This window comes from Salvelinus alpinus, chromosome 21 (genome assembly GCF_045679555.1).
Source record: "Salvelinus alpinus chromosome 21, SLU_Salpinus.1, whole genome shotgun sequence".
Lineage (NCBI taxonomy): Eukaryota > Metazoa > Chordata > Actinopteri > Salmoniformes > Salmonidae > Salvelinus > Salvelinus alpinus.
Window position 1 is genome coordinate 1169514 of NC_092106.1, and position 18976 is coordinate 1188489.

General features: G+C 41.9%; 1 protein-coding gene across 4 annotated transcripts; it reads right to left on the reverse strand.

Annotated features, from left to right (window-relative positions):
• Positions 1-1327: 1327 nt before the first annotated feature.
• On the reverse strand, positions 1328-18460 carry LOC139547548 (sister chromatid cohesion protein PDS5 homolog B-A-like). 4 transcript variants are annotated; one of them, XM_071356430.1, is made up of 9 exons: positions 18149-18460; positions 10651-10777; positions 4773-5076; positions 4208-4350; positions 3853-3954; positions 3571-3667; positions 3120-3196; positions 2084-2293; positions 1328-1859 (listed from the first exon to the last, which is right to left on the reverse strand). In XM_071356430.1, the coding sequence occupies exons 3-8, from the start codon at positions 5025-5027 to the stop codon at positions 2200-2202; spliced, it is 768 nt and encodes a 255-aa protein (XP_071212531.1). In that variant the 5' UTR covers positions 5028-5076; positions 10651-10777; positions 18149-18460; the 3' UTR covers positions 1328-1859; positions 2084-2199. The 4 variants fall into 4 exon arrangements, with proteins under 4 accessions (XP_071212531.1, XP_071212530.1, XP_071212533.1 ...); XM_071356429.1 differs by having other exon boundaries at positions 4208-4383; positions 18149-18455; XM_071356431.1 differs by lacking the exon at positions 1328-1859 and having other exon boundaries at positions 3089-3196; positions 4208-4383; positions 18149-18453.
• Positions 18461-18976: the final 516 nt, after the last annotated feature.

Consider the following 18976-nt stretch of genomic DNA (forward strand, 5'->3'; position numbering starts at 1 on the left):
TTTTGTATACCCAGTGTATAGTGCACTACTTTTGACAAACACACCCTAATCCCTTTATTTAGTGCACTACTTTTGACAGAGACCTGGCAGCATGGTGCCAGGACAACCACCTCTCCCTCAACCTCAGCAAAACAAAGGAGCTGGTCGTGGACTACAGGAAACGGAGCGGCAAGAAAGCCCCCATCCACATCGAGAGCTTCAAGTTCCTCGGTGTCCACATCACTAAGGAATTAACATGGCCCACACACACAGTTGTGAAGAGGTCACTACAGTACCACCCAAGCCATAGACTGTCCTCTCTGCTACCGCACAGCAAGCAGTTCCTGTGCACCAAGTCTGAACCAACAGGTCCCTGAACAGCTTCTACCACCACTGCTAAATAGCTAATCAAAAAGGTTACCCGGACTACCTGCATTGACCCTTCTTTGCACTAACTCTCATGCACTGACTCTACACACACACACACACACACACACACCACACAGTACACCCACCCACACATAACATGCGCACACATGCATACTGATGCCACACACATACGCTGCTGCTACTGTCTATTATCTATCTTGTTGCCTAGTCCCTGTACCCCTACTGATATGTGTACTGAACAAAAATATAAACACAACATGCAACAATTTCAAATACTTTTCTGAGTTACATTTCATATAAGGAAATCAGTCTACTGAAATACATTTATTAGGCCCTAATGTTTGTATTTCACATGACTGGGCAGGGGCGCAGCCATGGGTAGGCCTGAGAGGGCATTGGCACACCCACTGGGGAGCCAGGCACAGCAAATCAGAATTCATTTTCCCCACAAAAGGGCTTTATTACACAAATACTCCTTTATTTCAGATCATGAAACATGGGAACAGCACTTTACATGTTGCGTTTATATTTTTGTATAGCTACTTCAATTACCTCGTACCCCAGGGTATAGCCATGTTATTTTCACTCGTTATTGTTCTTAGTTTAACTCGTTATTCACTATGTATTTAATTCCTCATGTCACCATTTTTCTTTTTTTCTCCATCAACTCTGAATTGTTAGAAAAGGCCCCATCAGTAAGCATTTCACTGTTAGTCTACACCTGTTGTTTGCGAACCATGTGACAAATAACATTTGATTTGGGACACAGTCACCATGCAGAAGGACCAATTCCACGGAGGAATTCAAAGGAAACACATATTTCACATAGAATATTTGACTAATTAAAACAGACTGGAAAAATGTATGAGGAAATTGCAATTAGTTAATTGTATTCTTATCTACTTAATAGTCCTTTCTCCGTCTCAAAACACTAATAAAACAATGATGGGCAGCAAAATGAACCAAATACTTGATTTAATCATGGATTTGTCACTTGTTTTTTTCTTCGTCTGCAGAGGCACCTTTGCACATGCACAATAAAATGCAAACAGGAGTAAACAAACGAATGAACAAAAACGACTTAAAAAATTAACTTAACAAACCAAATCTACAAAATGACCGATACAGTACTGCTAAAAGTTCATTCCAAACATTCACTTTGACAGTTAGAGCTGGTGCGATATCTTAAAGCTGGGAGATATAAGCTATACAACTGCCTCCCCAGCACAGGGGGGAAAAAAGGCAAGAGAGACTACATACATTTATTTGAATCAGTTTGGATCGTTCCTGTGGTCGGCGACACACATAACAATGTTAGACAAACCAAGGTGGATGTGTGTGTGGCAAAGCTTAACAACTGAACATCAAGGACGGATACACACAGCCTAGGCAGATCGATGTACATCTCCTCTCCATCTGTTCTCTTCCTCTGACCTTCGAGAAAAAACACGATGTCTGTCTCATGTTCTCCTGCCCGTCTTCCGTTGCACCTGGGCACAACAACAGCATGGATATCCTGGTTAGAAAGCCCACTAGACATACAGTACCAGTCAAAAGTTCGGACGAACCTACTCATTCAAGGGTTTTTCTTTATAATAGTGAAGACATCAAAACTAGGAAATAACACATATGGAATCATGTAGTAACCAAAAAAGTGTTAAACAAATCAAAATATTTTTTATATTTTAGATTCTTCAAAGTAACCACCCTTTACCTCGATGACAGCTGTGCACACTCTGACATTCTCTCAACCAGCTTCATGAGGAATGCTTTTCCAACAGTCTTGAAGGAGTTCCCACATATGCTGAGCACTTGTTGGCTGCTTTTCCTTCACTCTGGAGGCCAGGTCATCTGATGTAGCACTCCATCACTCTCCTTAGTCAAATAGCCCTTACACAGCCCGGAGGTGTGTTGGGTCATTGTCCTGTTGAAAAACAAATTATAGTCCCACTTAGCGCAAACCAGAAGGGATGGCATATCACTGGAGAATGCTGTGGTAGCCATGCCAAAATCACAGACAGCGTCACTAGCAAAGCACCCCCAGACCATCACACCTCCTCCTCCATGCTTCACTTTTGGAACCACACATGCGGAGATCATCCGTTCACCTACTCTGCATCTCACAAAGACACGGTGGTTAGAACCAAAAATCTCAAATTTGGACTCAGACCAAAATGACAGATGTCCACCGGTCTAATGTCCATTGCTCGTGTTTCTTGGCGCAAGCAAGTCTCTTCTTCTTGGTGTCCTTTAGTAGTGGTTTCTTTGCAGCAAATCGACCATGAAGGCCTGATTCACGCAGTCTCCTCTGAACAATTGATGTTGAGATGTGTCTGTTACTTGAACTCTGTGAAGCATTTCTTTGGACTGCAATCTGATGAACTTTTCCTCTGCAGCAAAGGAAACTCTGAGTATTCCTTTCCTGTGGCGGTCCTCATGAGAGCCAATTTCATCATAGCGCCTGATTTTTTTTACGACTGCACTTGAAGAAACTTTCAAGGTTCTTGAAATTTTCCAGATTGACTGACCTTCATGTCTTAAAAGTAATGATGGACTGTCATTTCTCTTTGCTTATTTGAGCTGTTATTGTCATAATATGGACTTGGTCTGGACTTTGTCTTCTGTATACCACCCCTACCTTGTCAGAACACAACAAAAGTGATTGGCTCAAACGCATTACGGAAAGAAATTCCACAAATAAACTTTTAACAAGGCACACCTGTTAATTGAAATGCATTCCAGGTGACTACCTCATGAAGCTGGTTGAGAGAAAGCCAAGAGTGTGCAAAGCTGTCATCAAGGCAGGCTTCTTCGAAGAATCTGAAATCTAAAATAGATTTGGATTAAAAATATAAAAAAATAGGTTACTACATGATGTGTTATTTCATAGTTTTGATGTCTTCACTATTATTCTACATTTGAGAAAATAGTCAAAATAAAGAAAAACCAAACTTTTGACTGGTACTGTATCTAAAGACTTTACCAGCACAGCTGAGAGCTGGCACATTGAGGTAGGTGAGAATTGAGAGAGGTGGGTCAAGGGGTGGAGGAGTATGTGAAGGAGGGTGAAGAGGTGGGGAGGGGGCTGAGAGGAGAGGGGTGGGTGAGGGAATGTAGGGTCAGGTGGAGGTGAGGCGGGGACTGGAGGTCGAGGGGGAGGTAGGTGAGGGGTGGGCAGAGGTGAGTGAGTGGACTACTTACTTTGGGTGTGGTCTTGCTGTCCTCCTCTTCCTGGCTCTGAGACATCTCCATCTCCTCCACCTCGGACTCGTTCTCTTTACTCAAACGCCCTGTGCGCCTGAAACACACAGCAGGTCATTGTACAACAGCAAAACAACAGCCTGCTCCTCACTGAGTAACAGGGTTGACATTGAAGTCAAAACAAAACAAAACAAAAACCTGCAAACAGCAACTCAAGGCACTGAATTAATTCAAAATATAAAGGATAATGAATGAAGTTGAAGAAAATGCCACATGAGTTACAGATTTTTCTTGGCTGAATGTTGCTGTGCTTTGGGAGGTCTCCCCCGTCTTTTCTGTGGCGTGGATTCTGCAGAGTCGTCTGTGGCCTCTGAGGCCTCCAGTCTGTAAAAGAACACATACATCAACAAAATGTCACAAAAGATTCCCCATCCACACCTTCTCTTTCAAGAGATTAGGAGCATGTTAGGAGTTGGCTATCGATTTATCAACCTATCAATGTGTCCATTTAGACCAGGGGCCTGAAACCCGCGGCTCCAGAGCAACATACTGCTCCGCGGCAATCTACAATTAGCCATTAAAAAAAGTCATCAGTAGACTATAATACTAGTTAGATCAGAATCCAGAGGGATCTCACCTCTGCTGCGGCCTCCGTGGTGCCCTGCCTCCTCTCTGCACCGTGGGCTTCACTTTCATGTTCTCACTACTGCCATCTTCCTCCTCTCCCTGCTCCTCTTCCTCCTCAGCTTGACAAGCAGCCTTCTTCCGGCCCCTCATGCCCTTGGTAAGTGTGTCATTATTGGGCGCAGCAGCCTCAATATTGATAATAATAATACATTTTATTCCAACTAACTTCCAAGAACACATTATAGAGTAAAAGTATTAAATACAAGAACAGATCACAAACAACCGCAACAAGACCAACAGTCTTCTTGTAAACATTGGTTGCGTTCCAATGTTTATAGCAGTGGCGCTATAAAGATGGTCTGTATAAACACTTCTCTGAGTATTGTGAGATCTGATAAATTATGTGAGCTGCGTTGAAGATAAGTTGGATAGCAACCATTAAGCGGTAATTTCAGGATTTTACAACTTGATGTAGATGTTTCCTCACCCTGAAATTAGTCTATGGGCCATTAAATTAAATTGTAAAATCCTGAACTTCCCCATTAAAATAAGGCAACCAAAAAACAAAATGGTACCTTGGGGGGCCGTCTCCTGCGACCTCTTTTGGGAGGATTGTTCTGCTCGTCTTTCGTCTCCAGGGTGGTGTCTGCGGCATTGGTCTCGGCCCACGGCTCCTCCCCCACGCCGGTGTTAGCCACCGGCTCCTTCCTCCAACCTCGTTTGGGCTTGGCCTCCTGGCCTGCCTTGTCGTCCTGGCTGGCAGCGGCTGCCCCTCGTTTGCGTCCCCGGCCGGGCTTGCTGTCGTCGTCCTGAGCAGCCAGACTCTTCATGACCGTGATATCCTCGTTCTCACTGTGGTCCACCTCGGCACTGTCGATCCTGGGACAATAAGAGATAGTGTTTTATTAAGCGTGTCTGCCTTGACACAGGGACTGGACAAAAAAAGACAATTAACTGTAGGAGTGGTCTCGGGTGGTCTAAGCCAGTGGTTTCCAAACTGCCAGTGGTTTCTTACAGAGTAACCGTAGGAAAAAGGTAACTTTCCTGCTCTCTTTTGTGGAAGCAGCAGTGAGCGAATTTGACCCTTTTTTCTGCAGCTCTCCTGGAACATAGCTACATTATACTGTACCTGCAGTGTAAATGTAGCTAAACAACACCCGCTACAGACTATAATAAATGCACCTGTCCCCTCAAGGCAAAGTGGAAAAATTGACTAGTAGCGACATCCATCTGACTTCACCTACGTATACAGCCCTATCATCAAAATCATCTTTAATTTACGCATCACTCCATTCCTTGGCAGGACATTCCCCATTCATCGATTCAGTTCAGATGTGATTCACTCCCTCTCTCCCAGATGATGTAAATGACAAGGATTTTTTTTTAAGTATACAGCCTGGTGACAAACATGGCAGCTTGTTTTTCTTAGACTGGTGCAGAAAACCACATCTCAATTACAAACGCGTGCCACCGAATACGGAGGATCTGACAAACAATTTGGATAAATGGCTGATCCATACAATTAGATAGTGTGGTGTGTTGGACAACGATGTTGTCTTCCGAAAAATCGAGAAAAATAAAAACCCAGCACTCTGAGTTAGTCTTTCAGATACTTACAGTGGCAAGAAAAAGTATGTGAACCCTTTGGAATTATCTGGATTATTTATTTTAAAAAATGGTCATAAAAATAGATCTGATCTTCCTCTAAGTCACAAAAATAGACAAACACAATGTGCTTAAACTAACAACACACAAACTATTGTATTTTTCTTGTCTATATTGAATACAACATTTAAACATTCACAGTGTAGGTTGGAAAAAGTATGTGAACCCCTAGGCTAATGACTTCTCCAAAACTAATTGGAGTCAGGACTCAGCTAACCTGGAGTACAAATCATTGAGACGAGATTGGAGATGTTGGATAGGGCTGGCCTGCCCTATAAAAAACACTCACAAAATTTGAGTTATCTATTCACAAGAAGCATTGCCTGATGTGAACCATGCCTCGAACAAAAGAGATCTCAGAAGACCCAAGATTAAAGAATTGTTGACTTGCATAAAGCTGGAAAGGGTTACAAAAGTATCTCTAAAAGCCTTGATGTTCATCAGTCCACGGTAAGACAAATTGTCTGTAAATGGAGAAAGTTCAGCACTGTTGCTACTCTCCCTTGGGAGTGGCCGTCCTGCAAAGATGACTGCAAGAGCACAGCGCAGAATGCTCAATGAGGTTAAGAAGAATCCTAGAGTGTCAGCTAAAGACTTGCAGAAATCTCTGGAACATGCTAACATCTCTGCTGACGAGTCTACAATACGTCTACAATACGTAAAACACTAAACAAGAATGGTGTTCATGGGTGGACACCACGGAAGAAGCAATTGCTGTCCAAAAAACCATTGCTGCATGTCTGAAGTTCGCAAAATAGCATCTGGATGTTCCACAGCGCTACAGGCGAAATATTCTGTGGACAGTTGAGTTGTTTGGAAGGAACACACAACACTATGTGTGGAGAACAAAATGCACAGCACACCAACATCAAAACCTCATCCCAACTGTAAAGTATGGTGAAGGGAGCATCATGGTTTTGGAGCTGCTTTGCTGCCTCAGGGCCTGGACAGCTTGCTATCATCGACGGAAAAATGAATTCAAGTTTATCAAGACTTTTGGCAGGAGAATGTAAGGCTATCTGTCCACCACTTGAAGCTCAACAGAAGTTGGGGTATGCAACAGGACAATGACCCAAAACACAGAAGTAAATCAACAACAGAATGGCTTCAACAGAAGAAAATACGCCTTCGAGTGGCCAAGTAAGAGTCCTGACCTCAACCCAATTAAGTGTCTGTGGCATGACCTCAAGAGAGCAGTTCACACCAGACATCCCAAGAATATTGCTGAACTGAAACAGTTTTGTAAAGAGGAATGGTCCAAAATTCCTCCTGACCTTTGTGCAAGTCTGAGCCGCAACTACAGAAAACGTATGGTTGAGGTTATTGCTGCCAAAGAAGGGTCAACCAGTTATTAAATCCAAGGGTTCACATACTTTTTCCACCCTGCACTGTGAATGTTTACACGGTGTGTTCAATAAAGACATGAGAACGTATAATTGTTTGTGTGTTATTAGTTTAAGCAGACTGTGTTTGTCTGTTGTTGTGACTTAGATGAAGATCAGATCAAATTGTATGACCAATTTAAGCAGAAGTCCAGGTAATTCCAAAGGGTTCACATACTTTTTCTTGCCACTGAACAAAAATATAAACGCAACATACAACAATTTCAATGAGTTATGGTCCATTTAATCTATGGATTTCACATGACTGGGCAGGTGGCGCAGCCATGGGTGGGCTTGGGAGGGCATAGACCCATCCACTGGGGAGCCAGGCCCAGCCAATCAGAATACTTTTTCCCCCTACAAAAGGGCTTTAATACAGACAGAAATACTGCTCAGTTTCATCAGCTGTCCGGGTGGCTGGTCTCAGACGATCCCGCAGGTGAAGAAGCCAGATGTGGAGGTCCTGGCGTGGTTACACATGGTCTCCGGTTGTGAGGCCGGTTGAATATACTGCCAAATTCTCTAAAATGACTTGAGGTGGCTTGTGGTAGAGAAATTAACATTAAATTATCTAGCAACAGCTCTGGTGGACATTCCTGCAGTCAGCATGCCAATTCAATGCACCCTCAAAACTGGAAGCGTCTGTGGCATTGTGTTGTGTGACAAAACTGCACATTTTAGAGTGGCGATTTGTCTGCAGCACAAGGTGCACCTGTGTAATGATCATGCTGTTTAATCAGCTTCTTGAAATGCCACACCTGTCAGGTGGATGGATTATCTTGGCAAAGTAGAAATGCTCACTAACAGGGATGTAAACAAATGGGTGCACAAAATGAGAGAAATAAGCTTTTTGCGCGTATGGAAAATTTCTGGGATCTTTTATTTTACCTCATGAAACATGGGACCAACAATTTACATGATGCGTTTATATTTTTGATCAGTATATTTCCTTTGAACACTGATGATGACTTTGCCTCTAAATCCATAGATTAAGGCCTAATGAATTTATTTCAATTAACTGATTTCCTTATATGAAATGTAACTCAGTAAAATCTTGAAAATTGTTGCGTTTTAATGTTAGTATCTCATTATTATTATTGTATGCCTATTTATTAATCTAAACCAGTTCTTTAAATATGCTAAATGTTTTATTTCATTCTGTTGAGACATTTTTGTTGGCTAAATTAAGTTTGATCTGTGTTTTTAAATCATGTGCTCCGCATTTAGTTGTAAAATAAATATCATTAGCCTATTGCTGTCATTTGTTGGGTACGGTAGGCACTAGCCTTTCTGCAAATATAGCTTATTCAAAACTTTTATGTAAGTTTAAACCAGTGTGCAAGTGTTTTGTTTCATTCTGTTGAGCTATTTTCTTTGGCCAAATTATATTCCATCTATAATTTTGTGTTTGCCGCGATATATAATATCCTGCTCATATTTTCTCTATAAACAGTGGCTTGACTTGCTTTTAATATTACTCTAATAAATAAATATTTGTGAAGGTGTGGTGTGGCTATTAACCTATTACACTGCAGGCCTATGACACCGGCATTCCAACTATCCGAAAGTTGAACTTGAAGTGGGGACTGTGCTATTTCAAAATTCTGAACATATATAAATTTTACAGACCCCATGTTTTACATTAGTTACCTTGTTATTAGTTCCACCCTTCAGCTCCATTCAACCCCTCCCATCTATCTCTTAACACCATCCATTTTGGATTTCTATTTGCAATATATTTTTCAACTGTGCTGTGATGTTTCACAAAAGTATTGAACCTGAAAGTATTCAGGCCCCTCGACTTTTCCACATTTTATTTACGACAGCCTTTTTCTGAAATTGATTAAAATGCTTTTCCCCCCTCATCAATCTATACACAATATCCCATAACGACAAAGCGAAAACAGTTTTTTTTTTTACATTTTTGTAAATGTGTGTTTATTTTTATTTTTAGTATTCAGACCCTTTGATATGAGACTCAAAATTGAGCTCCGGTGCGTTCTGTTTCCATTGAACATCCTTGAGATGTTTTTACAACTTGATTCAACAACTTGGAGTCACCCTGTGGAAAGGCACACACCTGTCTATATAAAAGGTCCCACAGTTGACAGTGCATGTCAAAGCAAAAACCAAGCCATGAAGTTGAAGGAATTGTCCGTAGAGCTCCTAGACAGGATTGGGTCGAGGCACAGATCTGGGGAAGGGTACCAAAACATTTCTGCAGGTTTAAAAGGTCCTCAAAGCGCACACTGGCCTACATCATTCTTAAATGGAAGAAATGGTCACTCTGACAGAGCGCCAGAGTTCCTCTATGGAGATGGTTGTCCTTCTGGAAGGTTCTCCCATCTCTGCAGTACTCCACCAATCAGGCATTTATGGTAGAGTGGTCTGATGAAACCAAGATTGAACTCTTTCGCCTGAATGCCAAACGTCACGTCTGAAGGAAACCTGGCACCATCCTTACGGTGAAGCATGGTGGTGGCAACACCATGCTGTGGGGATGTTTTTCAGCGGCATGGACTGGGAGACCAGTCAGGATGAACGGAGATGAACGGAGCAAAGTACAGAGAGATCCTTGATGAAAACCTGCTCCAGGGCTCTCAGGACCTCAACGACCCTAAGCACACAGCCAAGACAACGCAGGAATGGCTTCGAGATAAGTCTCTGAATGTCCTTGAGTGGCCCAGCCAGAGCCCGGACTTGAACCCGATCGAACATCTCTGGAGAGACCTGAAAATAGCTTTGCAGCGACACTCCCCATCCAACCTGACAGAGCTTGAGAGGATCTGCAGCGAAGAATGCGAGAAACTCCCCAAATACAGGTGTGCCAAGCTTGTAGCTTCATACCCAAGAAGACTTGAGGCTGTAATCCCTGCCAAACGTGCTTCAACAAAGTAAAGGGTCTGAATACTTATGTAAAATTTCCGGGTTTGTTTTGTAAATACATTCGCAAAAATATTTAAAAAAAATCTGTATGGGGTATTGTGTGTAGATTGATGAGATTTTTTTTTTTAAACCATTTAAGAATTTTTTGAAATGTGGAAAAAGGGGTCTGCAATGTATTTTCCTTCCTGGCTGTCAAATGTATAGGCCATTGGGGGAAAAATTTAGGTTGTTTCAGGTGGGTCTTCTTTTGCATATTAACATCAATAATAACACAAACACTAATAACAACACTCTTCACTGAGCTGGTTGATCTCCCTCTCAGTCAGCTCTTCCTTTTGCCAACTCTTTCATTGCAGAGGATACTGAATCTATGGCATCATAGGCAAACTCTAGACAGAGAACTCATCAATCTCCTCATATTTACTGCACAATTACCCTGTATTCCCAGTTATTTTGACCTGATTATTTGACAAATGAGGTACCATGTAGATTGTGTATTCCCCATAGTTTCTCCACTCACCTTGAGCCTGCGGACCAACTCCTCCTTGGAGATCTTGTCCGAGATCTCCTTCACCCCGGGCGGATAGGTGATCTTGTCATCTGTGGCCCGACCCTTTGAGTGAGCCATGCTCTCCATTGGCTGCTAGCTGGAATATAACCACACAAAACATATATGGACACATCACTGGATGAGTGTTTTGAAATATTCAACCTCAAACTGGCGACGTGGGCATCTAATACATGATTAAATTACTAATATCTTGTACTTCCTGCAGGGCATGAACCTTTTTGGTGAACCAGCCACAGTCTCTGGTGTATCCAAAAATATATACCTATGTTTTTTTACCCTGCTTCCTGTCAAAAAGAAATAGGCTACACAAGTTAAATAGTTCTATAGCCTGATTAAGAGTTTCCAAACATGTTGAGTATGACAACACCTGGCTTTATTAGCGAGTTACTTTGCCAACAGTATGCCTGAGTGTTGAAAATAAAAAAGAGATAAGAAATACCCAAGCAGAGAGTAGTAGGTTGCTGTCTAAAGCACTGTATTAATGACAGCAGCAACTGTCTGCTGCTGGTGACCATCATGTGATAAGAACTGAACCACTTCTGTATAGAAACACTATAGCAACACACCAAAGCTGGCTCCCAGGGGGGGAGAAAGGTCATTTGTCTACCAATACACAAGGCCAGCCAGGAATTGTTTGAACATGAATGCAATTATATCAAGCCTGTTAAAGGTCTTTCAGATTTGTGGTACATCAGTCGACTCAGAGATCACAATAAATGTTATCTTTGGCAATATCCATACTGTAGAAAATTAGACATGGACCCTAACCCCAATTTGCTACACTGGTGTCAATGTAGCCTAGTGGTTAAAGCATTGGGCCTGTAACCAAAGGATTTCTGGTTCTAATACCTGAGCTGACAAGGTGTAAAAGCTGTCGACGTGCCCTTGAGCAAGGCACTCCACTCTAATTTGCTCCAGGGGCAGCACACAGCTATGGCTGACCCTGTAAAACAACACATTTCACTGCACCCATCTGCTGTATGTGACAGGTTCACCCGCCAGTTGCTTCACAACAAATCTCAGAATGTCCTTCAGTGGCCCGGCCTCTGCAAAGCCACTCCGGACTTGAACCTGATCGAACATCTCTGGAGAGACCTGAAAATAGCTGTGCAGCGACGCTCTCCATCCAACCTGACAGAGCTTAAGAGGATCAGCAGAGACGAAGGGGAGAAACTCCCCAAAAACAGGTGAGCCAAAAATAAAAATATGCACTGAGCTTGTCTGATGCTTTAAGCGCAATGTTTGATGAAACAATTAAGACACACAAATGACTAAAGGGAGTTTGACCGCAATTTATTTAAATGTGTTGGGCCAGGTTCAGACTTTCTGCACTGTGTTAAAAAAATGACAGCAAGTGACTGTGTGACTAGCACATATTGTCTCTTTCTCCTCCCTGCTGCAGCAACCACCACAGAACATTAGTGTTTCTCCTGCTGTCCGTGTTGCTGAAGCGGCAACATAATTACAGCCATTTCTGACTGAAAAGTTGTTACCGAAATCTCTAATTTGTTTAGGAAAAACATTCCCTAAACAACTGCTCTCTTTACATGACACATGTACGCATTAGAGGTCAACCGATTAATCGGAATGGCCGATTAATTAAGGCCGATTTCAAGCTTTCATAACAATTGGAAATCTGTATTTTTGGACACCGTTTTTTTTTTACACCTTTATTTAACTAGGCAAGTCAGTTAAGAACACATTCTTATTTTCAATGACGGCCTAGGAACGGTGGGTTAACTGCCTTGTTCAGGGGCAGAACGACACATTTTTACCTTGTCAGCTAGGGGATGTTTTTGCAACCTTCCAGTTACTAGTCCAACGCTCTAACCACCTGCCTTACATTGCACTCCACGAAGAGCCTGCAGGCTGACTACCTGTTATGCGAGGGCAGCAAGAAGCCAAGGTAAGTTGCTAGCTAGCATTAAACTTATAACAAACAATCAATCTTCACATAATCACTAGTTAACTACACATGGTTGATGATATTAGTAGTTTATCTAGCGTGTCCTGCGTTGCATATAATCGATGCGGTGCCTGTTAATTTCTCATTGAATCAAAGCCTACTTCGCCAAACGGGTGATGATTTAGCACTGTCGTTGCACCTAACCATAAACATCAATGCCTTTCTTTAAAATCAATACACAAGTATATATTTTAAACCTGCATATTTAGTTAATATTGCCTGCTGACATGAATTTCTTATAATTAGGGAAATTGTGTCACTTCTCTTGCGTTCCGTGCAAGCAGTCAGGGTATATGCAGCAGTTTGGGCCGCCTGGCTCGTTGCGAACTGTGTGAAGTCCATTTATTCCTAACAAAGAATGAATTTGCCAGAATTGTACATAATTATGACGTACAACCTTCAATGTTATAATGTAACAGCAATATTTAAACTTAGGGATGCCACCCGTTAGATAAAATACGGAACGGTTCGTATTTCACTGTAAGAATAAACTCTTTGTTTTCGAAATGATAGTTTCCGGATTCGACCATATTAATGACCAAAGGCTCGTATTTCTGTGTGTTATTATGTTATAATTAAGTCTATGATTTGATATTTGATAGAGCAGTCTGACTGAGCGATGGTAGGCAGCAGCAGGCTCGTAAGCATTCATGAAAATAATCCCCTACTAAAGGACACCAATAAGAAGAGAATTGCTTGGGCCAAGAAACACGAGCAATGGACATTAAACCAGTGGAAATCTGTCCTTTGGTCTGATGAGTCCAAATTTTAGATTTTTGGTTCCAACCGCCGTGTCTTTGTGAGACGCAGAGTAGATGAACGGATGATCTCCGCATGTGTGGTTCCCACCTTGAAGCATGGAGGAGGAGCTGTGATGGTGCTTTGCGGGTGACACAGTCTGTGATTTATTTATAATTCAAGGCACATTTAACCAGCATGGCTACCACAGCATTCTGCAGTGATAGGCAATTCCATCTGGTTTGTGCTAAGTGGGACTATCATTTGTTTTTCAACAGGACAATGACCCAGCACACGTCCAGGCTGTGTAAGAGCTATTTGACCAAGAAGGAGAGTGATGGAGTGCTGCATCAGATGACCTGGCCTCCACAATCACCCGACCTCAACCCAATTGGTTTGGGATGAGTTGGACCGCAGATTGAAGGAAAAAAGCATTCCAGGTGAAGCTGGTTGAGAGAATGCCAAGTGTGCAAATCTGTCATCAAGGCAAATGGTGGCTACTTTGAAGAATCTGTTTAACACTTTTTGGGTTACAACATGATCCATGTGTTCTTTCATAGTTTTGATGTCTTCACTATTATTGTACGATGTAGAAAATAGCAAAAATAAAGAAAAACCCTTGAATGAGTAGATGTGTCCAAACTTTTGACTGGTACTGTTTATATTTTTTGTTACTGCTCGACTAAGGAAATCTCGGTCTACCAACAGCCTATCGACCAAACAATCGACCAGTCGTAACCGACACCAACTGAGGAACACACAGATATAGACCGGGCAATCAACAAAGTGAAGGAGTCCAGGTGAGTCCAAAGAGCGCTGCTGCACGTAATGATGGTGACAGGTGTGCGTACTGAAAGGCAGCCTGGCGCCCTCGAGCACCAGTGAGGGAGAGCGGGAGCAGGCGTGTCAAAAAACAGACGAATTTGTGGAATTGTTTATCTGACATGTTGGGCTGTGGTTGAGTGAGTCTTGGTGCTCACGGAATCAGTAGGCTATTAAACAAACACTCAAACAGGCAACAAAAGCAGGCTCTGTCTTATTTCTGTCGATATACAGTACCAGTCAAAAGTTTGGATTTTCCTACTCATTCAAGGATTTCTTTCTGTTGACTATTTTCTACATTGTAGAAAAACAATGAAGACATCAAAACCATGAAATAACACACACATATGGAATCAAGTAGTAACCAAAAAAGTGTTAAACAAATCAAAATATATTTTATATTTGAGATTCTTCAAATAGCCACACTTTGCCTTTATGATAGCTTTGCACACTCTTGGCATTCTCTGAACCAGCTACATGAGGTAGTCACCTGGAATGCATTTCAATTAACAGGTGTGCCTTGTTAACAGTTCATTTGTGGAATTTCATTCCTTAATGCGTTTGAGCCAATCAGATGTGTTCCCTTCCCAAGTTCTCTCACGTCACCCCGCTCCTCCGCTCTCTCCACTGGCTTCCAGTTGAAGCTCGCATCCGCTACAAGACCATGGTGCTTGCCTACGGAGCTGTGAGGGGAACGGCACCTCCGTACCTTCAGGCTCTGATCAGGCCCTACACCCAAACAAGGGCACTGCGTTCATCCACCTCTGGCCTGCTCGCCTCCCTACCTCTGAGGAAGTACAGTTCCCGCTCAGCCCAGTCAAAACTGTTCGCTGCTCTGGCACCCCAATGGTGGAACAAACTCCCTCACGACGCCAGGTCAGCGGAGTCAATCACCACCTTCCGGAGACACCTGAAACCCCACCTCTTTAAGGAATACCTAGGATAGGATAAAGTAATCCTTCTAACCCCCCCCCTTAAAAGAGTTAGATGCACTATTGTAAAGTGGTTGTTCCACTGGATATCATAAGGTGAATGCACCAATTTGTAAGTCGCTCTGGATAAGAGCGTCTGCTAAATGACTTAAATGTAATGTAAATGTGTTGTGACAAGGTAGGGTTGGTATACAGAAGAAAGCCCGACTTGGTAAAAGACCAAGTCCAAATATTGGCAAGAACAGCTCAAATATGCAAATAGAAACAACAGTCCCTCATTCATTTAAGACATGAAGGTTCGGGAATATTTCAAGAACTTTGAAAGTTTCTTCAAGTGCAGTCGCAAAAATCATCAGGGTTAGAGGATGTAGAGATGAAAATGACATGGGTATCAAGATGATTTTGATTGGTCCAAAGCGCGGAAATGCCTCAATGTTACCACCTCCCAACGCCGAAATATGGAAGAGATACATCCAAGAGCTGCTCGGTCTAAACTAGCAACGGTCACAACAAACTAACGTTCTTACAGTGATGGAAAAAGTCCCCAATTGTCATACTTGTGTAAAAGTAAATATAACTTAGTAAAAAATGACTTAAGTAAAAAATTTAAGTCACCCAGCAAAATACTACTTGAGTAAAAGTCTAAAAGTATTTGGTTTTAAATACACTTGAGTATCAAAAGTAATTCATTTCAAATTCCTTACATTAAGCAAACCAGATCACACAATAGCCAGCGGCACACTCCAACATTCAGACATAAATTACCACCAGATCAGAGGCCATAGAGAGATGTTCTCTTGATAAGCGTGTGAATTGGACCATTTTCCTGTCTTGCTACGCATTCAAAATGTACTTTGGTATAAAATGTACATAATTTTATTTAGGAATATAGTAAAAGTTTTCAAAAATAAAAATAGTAAAGTAAATGTAGACACCAAAAAAACGACTTAAGTAGAACATTAAAGTATTTTTACTTAAGTATTTTACACCACTGCCTTCTTATTTAATCAACACTGTTAAGTACAAGCATATTAAGGTTGTAATCCTGCAGAGCGGCTATTCCCAAACCAGGGGTACGCGCAATGCCGTCGGGGGTACGCCAAATAAAAATGTGATCACATTTTCAAACAGTCCATTTAGATTTTCCAGTGGGGCTATACATTTGGGTGATGTTTTTTTCTCGCCTGAGTAACAACACTGTTTCACGATACATCAGTGTCATGGCAGGAGATGTTTTGAAACAATTACTGCTTCGCATACAAGCCACTGAATTCTATGCGTTACAGCTGGATGAGTCAACAGACGTGGCGTGCATGGCACAGCTCCTGGTATATGTCCGTTACGTTTATGGGGGGTCAATTAAGGAAGACATCCTCTTCTGCTAACAAGGACAACCGGAAAGGATATTGCTAAAGTACTGGACAGCTTTTTGACATAAATGGATTTTGGTGGTCAGAATGTGTTGGTATATGTACTGATGGTGCAAAAGCCATGACAGGGAGACATAGTTATCGTTATCCCTTTCATGCCCTGCCTCCAGTCCACTTACCAATATCTGAACAAGAGAGCCTCATCGAAATTGCAACAACCGGTTCTGTGAAAATGTAATTTAATCAGAAACCACTGCCAGATTTCTGGATTGAGTATCCTGCCTTGGCAAATCGTTCTGTTAAGACACTGATGCCCTTTGTAACCACATACCTATGTGAGAGTGGACTCGGTCCTCACTAACTAAATACAGGCATAGACTGTGTGTGGAAAATTATTTAAGACGGAACCTGTCCAACACAACCCAACATTGCAGAGTTATGTGCATCCTTTCAAGCACACTCTTCTCATTAACCTGTGGTGAGTTATTAACAATTTTTGATGAACAAATAAGGTGTTATATGTAAGATGGCTAAATAAAGAGCAAAATTATTGATTATTATTTGTGCCCTGGTCCAATAAAAGCTCTTTGTCACTTCCCACGAGCCGGGTTGTGACAAAAACGCACACTCATTATGTTTAATAAATGTATCGTATAGTGTGTGTGGCAGGCTTACAATGATGGCAAAAAAAAACATTTGAGAGTGCGCTGACCCTGGTGCTAGAGGAGGTACGCAGCTGGAGATTGTTCCCAAACTGTTTATTCAATCTAATGATTAATTGTATGTGATTCATGACACACGCTAAAGAAAACTAGGTTTAGACATTAATTTAGTAGCACCCTATTGAATTTACTGGTATTTAACTACATTCAAGAGCAGTGAGTGAATGCCATAAATATGTGGGGGGAAAAGTTGATTATCCGGTCTTTCAAGAATCCCTTAGCTCTAAAACAGAAACATTTTCTCTCAGCCTCGTGGCAAAATGTGTAAAATAGCAGGAGATTAGCTATGACACCGCACATTTATCTAGCCCATGGAAGAAAAAAAAGGAAAAAGGGTGGCCTATCTCGGATTTTGCGAGGGCCCGCGAAACTTCTCTATGCCACGGTGCCCATCCCTGGGTCTAGGTACATTTTCCAAGCCATAGATTCCGCATCTCGTGCTGGCTTCGCGGTGTTCACATTCAGGCATAGCACCGTTCCAACTAGAGAGAGACGTAACGAACGTCTAGTCGGAGTTATGGTTAGACAAACGCCATGCCATTGACCAGACTATTTTTATTCAGGTAGTTAGCTGCTAGTTACAGCCTTATAGACACATCTAGCTAGCTACGGTTCAATGACTGCGTTGTATGCGGCGAGGAACTAGAATAGATGGCAAATCTGAAGCAATTCAATAATAACTGCAGTCACACACACGCTGGCTATCTAAACTGGACAGTGTGGGCACACGCAAGCTATGGCTAGCCACTACAATCAAATGCATTACAAATACGTCCTTTGAATCATAGCTAGCTATTTAAATTAATCTGTCGCCTCTTCGTTGCAGTACAAAATCGACGTCATGCCTTGTTGGAATACAATACACAACGTGTTAATCGGGTTTTAATGAAACACTACCTTATTTGATGAATTGTAGCCAATCGTCTTTCGATCTACGGCTGTGATCCTCCTCTCGGCTTCAAAATGGCGCCAATTTGTCCATAGCTGCACCAATCCAGTGTTGGGTGGTTTGCCTGGATACCCACACTGGAAAAGTTTATAAGGACACGCCTGACGACCAAAACGATATTTAATTGCAGAATTGATTAAACTTAGGTTTAGGGTTTGGTTAAGGTAAGGGTCGGTTTTAGTTTTTTGCTATTCGGTTTAAGCGTCAGGTGTGTCCTTAGTCTTTCCCACCAACACTCCTTGCTCTGGCCAAACACAGCGCCACGCCCACGGACGTAAATGTCAGCGAAATAATTTAGTTTGGGTCGTCAGGCTAGACAATGGTGCTGACTGACAATAATCGAAAATGCTTTTATAGTGACCCCTGCAAATTGGTATACTTAAGTAAAAGCAAACTAACACCCAATAATTTTCGCTAGGTGGAATGTAATGATACTTGCAGTTCAGCATTGATAGACTACAGTTGAAGTCAGAAGTTTACATATGCTTAGGTTGGTTGGAGTCATTAAAACTAAAATTAAAACTTTAAAACCACTCCACAAATTTCTTGTTAACAAACTATAGTTTTGGCAAGTCGGTTAGGACATCTACTTTGTGCATGACACAAGTAATTTCTCCAACAATTGTTTACAGATAGAATATTTCAGTGTCACAATTCCAGGGGGTCAGAAGTTTATATACCCTGAGTTGACTGTGCCTTTAAACAGCTTGGAAAATTCCAGAAAATTATGTCATGGCTTTAGAAGCTTCTGATAGGCTAATTGACATCATTTGAGT